This window comes from Myxine glutinosa, chromosome 12, assembly GCF_964187855.1.
Source record: "Myxine glutinosa chromosome 12, kmMyxGlut1.1, whole genome shotgun sequence".
In the NCBI taxonomy this organism is placed as follows: Eukaryota; Metazoa; Chordata; class Myxini; order Myxiniformes; family Myxinidae; genus Myxine; species Myxine glutinosa.
Window position 1 is genome coordinate 85,987,236 of NC_136272.1, and position 9,436 is coordinate 85,996,671.

At 52.6% G+C, this 9,436-nt stretch overlaps 1 protein-coding gene across 1 annotated transcript; it reads left to right on the forward strand.

Moving 5' to 3' along the window:
* The first annotated feature begins 1,978 nt into the window (after window positions 1-1,978).
* LOC144888437 (uncharacterized) lies at window positions 1,979-3,620 on the forward strand. The gene is made up of 2 exons (XM_078766350.1): window positions 1,979-2,060; window positions 2,599-3,620. Exon 2 carries the CDS (start codon window positions 2,603-2,605, stop codon window positions 3,389-3,391), a length of 789 nt encoding a protein of 262 aa, XP_078622476.1. The 5' UTR covers window positions 1,979-2,060; window positions 2,599-2,602; the 3' UTR covers window positions 3,392-3,620.
* Window positions 3,621-9,436: the final 5,816 nt, after the last annotated feature.

Here is a 9,436-nt window from a genome sequence, read left to right on the forward strand (position 1 = left end):
CGTAACACACTAATTTTAAAACCCGAAGTTTTTTTAATTTTAAGGTGTGCTGTAGTCAGAAGCGCTAGAAGCGCTGCGCTCCCTCCCTTCGAATCCCTCTCTCTTCTGCCGCTTCTGCGCCGGCAATGCTTCTGCTACGCTAATTTTAAAACCCGAAATTTTTTAAATGTTTATGTCTCCGTGACATTCCTGGGACCATCCCGAGTCGAACAGTACTTTCCGCTCGCAAATCCGTCCACGGGTTCTCGAGATCTTAGAGATTGTAGACCCGAAGTTTTTTTAATTTTAAGGTGTGCTGTAGTCAGAAGCGCTAGAAGCGCTGCGCTCCCTCCCTTCGAATCCCTCTCTCTTCTGCTAGTGCTAATAATACGCTAATTTTAAAACCCGAAATTTTTTAAATGTTTATGTCTCCGTGACATTCCTGGGACCATCCCGAGTCGAACAGTACTTTCCGCTCGCAAATCCGTCCACGGGTTCTCGAGATCTTAGAGATCATAGATAGAGGCCAACTCTACTTTATATATATAGATGCAACTAATGATGGCAGCAGCAGAATGCATTTGCAAGTGTATATAAACATTTTGTCTGCTTATGTCCAAGAAAATGCCACTGGACATCTCTAGGTCTATCTGATATGGTGTTCCTCGTGATCTAGTCGATCATAATCAGAAAGAGGATAGGTGATATAATACAACCCAGCGGTGGATCCAGGGGGGGTGCAGGGGTGCGCACCCCCCCTTCGATCCAAGAGGAGGGTGCAGGGGGTGCGCACCCCCCTCTTAGATCCAGGAGGAGGGTGCGCACCCTCTCCCCTCCAGATTTTTGATAAATTATAAGCTCTGAATATCCTGGAACAGCCCTCGTGTCCAGATAATTTTGAACAAGGAACGTTTCAGGCGGGTTACCAACGCTCAGAGATTTTAAATCCCTTTTGCTTTATTATAAAACACTCCAAGTGCGACGGTAAAAAAAACAAAAAAACTTTTATCACCTAAATCCATCCTCCAAACACTGCCGCCAATACTCCCTTGCTCTTCTACCTCAGAAACTTGCGCATTCCATTTCTCGACCACTTCAGCCAGGAAATGGACACCCGATTCTGTGCTGAAAATCGGGAAGGTAGTGATCTGTTTCTGCTGATGCCATCTGCAATAATCGCCGATACCTGCGACATTCCAGCCCTACACCAGAAGCTGTTGCGTTGGAAAAACGGCATGGAACATCCAGCAGGACTGATAAATGAGCTTAGAGACCGGCAGGTGTTTTGGAGAAGGAAGCCCAACAACACGCTTCCAAGCACATTCATGGATTGTTTCTGCGCAGTAGATGGAGACGAATTTCCATCCATCAAAGTCCTACTCCATATTGGATGCACCCTCCCTGTAGGCTCCTGTGAGGCCGAATGCTCATTTTCTTGCCTGCGTCGTCTGAAGACCTACCTAAGAAATTCCATGGGAGAAAGTCGGATGGGATCTCTGGCCCTCATGAACAGACACCATGACGTCACCATCTCCCCACATGATGTGTGTGACGTTTTCATTCAGAAACACAAGCGCCGTCTATTCCAAAATAGCATAATTTACGATTAATAAAATAATTCACATTCCGCTGACCAATCTGATCTCTTTTGTGGGGAGAACCCCCTGCCTTGAGCTTGACAACCTTGGCGCATGGCGGTGCCGGGCTTGGACCAGCACACAGTCTGTCATCGCGATCATTTCACACTGTGGCAGTGCACAGATGCGCGGGCTCTTCGAAAACAAAATGGCCTCGCCGATTACTTTGAAAGAACTTTGTCATATATGAGTAATATGACACGTTGATATTACAGCTGTATGGCAAGTTTGCTTAACAGGCTTAACTCACTTAATCACGAGTTCTATTTTACTTACTTGTTGTTTTCTTGGTAGGGTAGGGTGGGGCAAGAGGCCCAGTAGGGGTCAAACGCCTACCCCCAATATATACTAAACCACGTGATGCAACGAGCCCCATGATGCCTTGCGAGCTTCCTTCCGCAAACATCCTTTCCCGCCACGACGGCGACACAGGCAGAGAAAGCGGTACGGTTCTCAGATGTTTTTCTTTGTTTTCGTCCTGTTTGTTGTAAATTTCATACTTCATTTGTTCAGTACCATCATCTAAATAGCAGAAGAAACAGAACGTCTCTACTTTTTCTTGTTATAGGGATCTGTTAGCTATCTGTTGATGCCAGACTAAACTAGTTGCCTCCCTTGCTTTAAGTCAGATTTCCAAAGATAAGATTTGTAACAGATTGGGGGTCAAACGCCCACTGGGATGTTGGGGCAAGACGCCTAATGTGCCCCTCATTCCACTGAATGTAATACCGACTTGACTTGAAATGCTAGAGTACTGCATGTCTCTCTCTCTCTCTCTCTCTCTCTCTCTCTCTCTCTCTCTCTCTGTCTCTGTCTCTGTCTCTCTCTGTCTCTCTCTGTCTCTCTCTGTCTCTCTGTGTCTCTCTGTGTCTCTCTCTCCTATGCTAGTAAAAGTGACTATCATTTGAATATATTCCGCTAAGTTATGAATAAAAGAAATTATGATTTAGAGACTGAATCATTTTTAAACACTTGTCAACAGATACATGATGGTGAGAACATACAAAAGGAAGACAGAGAGGGGCAATTATGGCCAAAGCAACTTGTCTGCAGCCTTGACAGCAGTGAGCGAGGGACTTCCACTCATTCGTGCCAGCAAGGACTTTGGTGTTCCGGCACGTAGGCCTACCCTACGAAGGCACAGAGACCAGCAAGTAGCAGCACCTGGTGTGCTGAATTTTGGGAGATATAAGAACGCCCTTCCTCCTGAGATCGACGCGCAGCTGAAAGCACATGTAACGGAGATGCAGAGGCGACTGTACGGTCTGAGGATGCGGGACATGCAGCGTCTAGCGTTTGATGTTGCTGAGAAGGCTCAAATTAGCCACCCTTTCAACAGAGAGTCCCGGATGGCAGGAAAGGACTGGGTCCAGAACTTTCTCTCCCGTCACGACCTCACCCTCAGGCAGCCTCAAGCAACCAGCATAGCGCGTGTTGTGGGCTTCAATAAACCCAGGGTCCAGGGTTTCTTTGACCTCTTCAAGGAGTGTTTGACAGCTGAAGACTACACCCCTTCAAGAGTGTGGAACATGGATGAGACAGGGCTGACAACTGTTCAAAAGCCCGGGAAAGTCATGGCCACAAAAGGTGCTCGACAGGCTTCGAGTGAGGAGGAAGACTGGCCTTGTCTTATATGCTGTGAGGAGTACAGCCGTGCCAGACCCAGGGAGGTGTGGGTGCAGTGCCAGTTGTGCCTTCATTGGGCACATGAACAATGTACGCCAGGACTGGCCCAGTTCCTGTGCCCAAACTGCGAGTCGGATGTCTCGGACTGACATGTGCCCATGACTGTTTGAATTTGACCAAGTCACAATTCATGACATTTTGTATTTACAGTGAAATTTCCTCTATGTAGGAGACTATGTTTTTCTAGTCAGACGTTAGTATTATCTTCTTTTTATGTAATTCGGAAGTAAGGGGCAAAACGCTCACTTCTCAGGGGCAACACGCCCACAGTAAGCGTTTTGCCCCAACCTGGTGGGCGTTTTACCTCCGGCATGGGGCAAAGAGGCCAAAAAAAATTTAAAATATTTTCACTTCTTGTTCTTTTTCGTTTTTTTCTATCTTGGTGTGCTTGTGCTATTATGTAGCGCTAATGTGTCCTTATTGTTTGCATTTACTTTTAGTTCTCTATAGCTGCAACAGGAGCAGATATCAGCAATCTTGCTTAATGGGGGCGTCTTGCCCCACGCTACCCTAATAGGTGAGTGATATGGGAGTGATATATACGCCGTTTTCACCCATAGTTTCAGTCACGGAGAAACGCTGCTGCGCTGGTTATACTTACGCAGGAAAACTTGCAAGTGAAAACAATCTGGATATTTGCATCAACTTGTGATGTAGTGTCATCTTTGTCTAATTCTTCCATCATGAGCACGAGTAATACATGTTTGGCCGCCATCTTGCTTCTCTTCTACCTATTCGGCCCAAAGCAATCTTCCGGAAGAGGCTTCTGTCTTCGGAAGAGACCAAATCGCACGCGCCACGGGTCTTTTTACTCTTTTATAACTACTGGTGAGCCCGTTGGTCCAAATGGACCAAATTTTCATCGGCTTTCATGGCCTTGCAGCATACCTGCTTGCCACAGTGCTTGAGTTGGAATAAATGCTTTGTAAAATATTATCATTGTTTTTGTTATTTATTTAGTAATGAGAATGGCATGCCATGGAAGGCTGCTCTATACACCTTAACATGGCGTGCGTTTAGAAACATGGGAATTCTTCTGGATTCTTTGTAGTTAATTAGCCGAATTAACTCAGGAGAACATTTCGCAAGAACTACACAAATCAGAAATTCCATATCAGAAAGCTCCAGTAGAACGACACAAAAAACATGCCGGACGCATGCACCCCAAAGACACACACACACACACACACACACACACACACACACACACACACATACACACACACACACACACACACACACACACACACACACACACACACACAAAATTCATCAATTTATAGCAGAAGGAACAGCTGGGCAAGTCGTTTCCCCAGTTCCTCTATTTGACCATAGTCATCGCGAGTCTGCTGAACTGTTGGATCAGGGAAGAACACAAGGAGCTGCAGAAACTTCCAAGAACGCACGAAATGCCGTTTCTGACGATCAATTAAAAAAAATTCCCCAATATTTGCCCCCAGACCCCGCCCCCCCCCTCGTCCCCCCTCCCCGCCCCAGCGCTATTGTTTCATGCATCCCCCGTCTTGAAATTCCTGGATCCGCCCCTGCAACCTTGACAAAGTCCAGACTCCACCGGGAACCACTCTCATAATGAGTTGTCATGATGACACTGCATTCAAGGTGTTGATAGAATTTGCTTATTAGAGGGATCATCTTCCGTGGAATTACACAAGATACAAGTACCTTCCACAGGCTCTCTCCATGTACACTATCGAATGCCTTCTTGAAGCCAATGAAGTTGATATAAAGAGGTGTATTCCATTCTTAGCATTGTTCAGTGACGTTAGGTAGTGCAAAGATTTGCTCTTCCTGCTCTGCACCCTCTTCCTGCTCTGAATCACGATTACTCCTGTCTCAACTTGATGTCAATAACCTTGTCAATTCTGTTGAGGAGTATCCTGCAGAAGACCATGCTGGGTATTGAAAGCAGTGTTATCCCCCGCCAGTTGTCACAGTTACCAAGATCACCTTTCTTGGGTAGCTTGACAATGAGGCCTTTTGCCCAGTGAGCGGGGATAATGTCCTTGGCCCAAACCACTTTGAAGACGTCAGTGAACACCCTTGTGGCAGTAGTGATCAACTTAATGAGCAACTGATCAACTTAATGAGCAAATGATCAACTTAATGAGCAACTGATCAACTTAATGAGCAACTGATCAACTTAATGAGCAACTGATCAACTTAATGAGCAACTGATCAACTTAATGAGCAACTGATCAACTTAATGAGCAACTGATCAACTTAATGAGCAACTGATCAACTTAATGAGCAACTGATCAACTTAATGAGCAACTGATCAACTTAATGAGCAACTGATCAACTTAATGAGCAACTGATCAACTTAATGAGCAATCAATCAATGTATGAGCAATCAATGTGTAAGTGATCAATGGTACCATCAGTCAATGAGCAATCAACATATAAGCAATCAATATCATACAAGGGATCAATAACATATACAACCAGTGATGTAGGACTCGAGTCTGGACTCAGACTTAAGTTTGGACTTGAGTCCACTTTTTAGAGGACTCGGACTCGGCCTCTGAATGCCAATAACTCGGACTTGGGCCGATTCCGGCTCGAGTCCGGCAAAATTTAGCGTACAGTAAAACTTTTAGGATACAGTAGAAATAAAAAGTGTACAGTAAAACTTTTAGTGCACAGCAGCAACAACCCGCACGTACAGTAACCATGCAAATTTGGTATGCTTAACTGAAATGCTACCCTGAGGACGTGTTAAAAATAGCATGTCGGGAATCGAAAGTACTGTAGCGACCCATGCCATGGGTCCCCCAAGCGAGACCAGCAACAGAATCTCCTTGCTCCAGCCGGTGACGTAACCGGCGGGCAAACCACGGCGCAGGGGTGGCCGGTCACGTGACCACCAAAGCGTGCTGCGCATGCGGTTATAATCCTTTGCACCTGTCAGTCACGTGACCACCAAAGCGCGCCTCGCCTGAGAGGCGGGGCTTTCGGTTTCGGTTGTGCTTTCTGGTTGTGATATATATGCAGCCCGATAAATGGGCTTTTCAGAGTTCCCGAGTTGGTTTTTACAATAAACATCTTCTCGGACGAGTTTGTGTCTTGCCCGTCACTTCGTCCGTGTCAAGCAAGAGCCCTGCTCTTCACTCGTGACCCCGAATTTACGACACGCGATGGACACCGCAGTGTCCCTCAAATTGCCCACCTTCTGGGAAGCACATGCCGCCGTCTGGTTCACGCAGGCGGACTCCCAGTTCGCCCTGCGTAGCATAACGGAGGACGCCACGCGATACCATTACGTGGTCGCCGCGCTTGGCTCCGCGACCGCCGCCCGCTGCCTGAGCTTCCTCCAGAACCCGCCCGCTGACGGCAAGTACGACGCCATCAAGGCACTTCTTCTGGGCGCTTTCGCCCTCTCCCCGGCTGAGCGTGCACGACGCCTGCTCAACCTTCCTGAGCTCGGCGATACGCGCCCGTCCGAACGCATGGACTACATGCTCGCGTTGCTCGGCGAGCATCCCTCGGATTTCCTGTTTCGGGAGCTTTTTCTTCGCCAGCTCCCGGCCCAGGTACGGGTCGCCCTGGCAGGCACGACCATCGTGAACCCCCGCGAGCTCGCTAAGGAGGCCGACAAGATCGATTCAGCAAGCCAGCTTGCCGGAGCGGCGAGCCAGCTCGTCGAGGTGGCGGCCGGGAGCCCTCCCGCCCACCCGCCCGGCGCCCGCGACGCAGTTTCCTTCCCGGAGGCCGCCGGGCCGGCGCGACTGGCAGTGGCGACGCTGCGTCGCCCGGTCCCGACGGGTCGACCGGAGCCCCCGCCGGACCCGGCCTGGTGTTATTTCCACGCCAGGTTCGGGCGGCAGGCCCGATCATGTCGAGCCCCGTGCACGTTCGGCAAGTCGGGAAACGGGCGGGCCGGCGTTCCCTACCAGCAATGAACGCCGGCCGTTCCGGAAACCTGCTATTCATCGCGGACCAAGCGTCGGGGCGGCGCTTTCTCTGCGACACCGGCGCCCAGCTGAGTGTCATTCCTGCTTCGGCGGAGGACAGGCGGGCCGCCGTTTGCGGCCCCTCCTTAATCGCGGCCAACGGCTCCGCCATCCGCACCTTCGGCCCACACACCGTCACCCTCCGCTTCGGCAGCCAGCTCTTTCACTGGGAGTTCGTGACGGCGGACGTCCCCATGGCTTTGCTCGGGGCCGATTTTCTGTGCACCCACGGGCTGCTGGTAGACGTGAAACGCCAGTGTCTTGTCAACGCCTAAACTTTCAGCTCCCTGGCATGCGCCTTGAGCCGTTCCGCACCCACCGAGTTTTCCTGCATCATCCCATTGGCAGACGACTTCGCACGTCTCCTCGCAGAGTTCCCGGCCCTCACGTGACCGACGTTTTCGGCCATCGCGGTGCGTCACGGCATCGAGCATCACATCCCCACTACGGGTCCACCGGTGTACGCCCGGGCTCGCCGTCTCGATCCCGCCAAACTCGCCGTCGCCAAGGCCGAGTTCGCCGCGCTGGAGCGCCTCGGCATCGTGCGGCGCTCCGACAGCTCCTGGGCCTCGCCGTTGCACATCGTCCCGAAGCCGGGGGGTGGATGGCGGCCATGCGGTGACTACCGCCGCCATAACGACGCCACTACCCCCGACAGGTACCCCGTCCCGCACATCCAGGATTTTTCCGCCCGGTTGGCGGGGCGGACCATTTTTTCAAAAGTGGACCTGATTCGGGGGTACCACCAGATGCTCGTCCGCCCGGCTGACATCCCGAAGACGGCCGTTATTACACCTTTCGGCCTCTTTGAATTCCTCCGGATGCCCTTCGGCCTCAAAAACGCGGCACAGGCGTTCCAGCGCCTGATGGACGGCGTGCGGCACGACTTGCCGTTCCTCTACACCTACCTGGACGACATCCTCGTCGCCAGCACGTCCAGAGCCGAGCACCTCCTCCACCTCCGTACGCTGTTCGGCCGCCTCAGCGAGCATGGCTTGATCGTCAACCCGGCCAAATGTCACTTTTGTGCGGCGACGATCGACTTTTTGGGCCACCACATCACCCGGACCGGCGCCGTGCCGCCACCGGCCAAAGTCGAGGCCATCGCCGTTTTCCCGCGCCCCCGCTCCGTCAAGGCGCTGCAGGAGTTCCTCAGGATGGTGAACTTTTATCACCGCTTCGTGCCCCGAGCTGCACAAATCATGCGGCCCTTGTACGCCGCCCTCCGCGGCCAGCCGGCGAAACGCGACGTTGTCTAGTCCACGGACATGGACGCTGCTTTTACCGGCGCAAAACGGGCCCTCGCCAACGCCACGCTGCTGGCCCACCCGGTACCCCAGGCTCCCATCGCCCTCACCACGGACGCCTCCGACTACGCCGTTGGCGCGGTCCATGAACAATGGGTAAATGGGGCCTGGCAGCCGCTCACGTTCTTCAGCCGGCAACTCCTGGCCAACGACTTGAAGTACAGCACCTTCGACCGCGAGCTCCTCGGGCTGTACCTGGCCGTCCGCCATTTTCGCCACCTCCTGGAGGGCCGCCCGTTCACGGCTTTTGTCGACCACAAGCCGCTGGTTTTCGCCATGGCCAAGGTCACGGAGCCGTGGTCGGCCCGCCAGCAGCGCCACCTCTCCGCCGTGTCGGAGTACACCACGGACATCCGGCACGTCGCCGGGAAGGACAACGCCGTGGCCGACTGCCTTTCTCGAGCCGGCGCCAACGCCGTCCACCTCGGCGTCGATTTCGCCCTGATGGCAACGGACCAGGCCACCGACGGCACGGTGCAGGCGCTCCGGGTGGTGGACACGGGCCTCCGCTTGGCTGACGTCCCCTTCGCGGACACGGTCCTGCTGTGCGACATCTCCCAAGGCCGACCTCGCCCCGTTGTGCCGGTCACCTGGCGGCGTCGCATTTTTGCTTCGCTCCACGGCCTCTCTCACCCGGGCCGGAAGGCGTCCCAGAGGCTGGTGGCGGCACGTTTCGTCTGGCATGGGCTGCGATGGGACGTCCGCGACTGGGCCAACGCCTGCACACCCTGCCAGCGGGCCAAGGTCCACCGTCATACCCAGGCTCCGCTGGCTCCCTTCACCGTGCCCGAGCGACGGTTCGACCACGTCCACGTGGACCTGGTGGGTCCCCTTCCCCCATCGCAGGGGTTCACCC

Coding starts and splice junctions, on each gene's coding strand:
- LOC144888437 (XM_078766350.1), top strand. CDS start 2,603: ATGATGGTGAGAACATACAAAAGGAAGACAGAGAGGGGCAATTATGGC.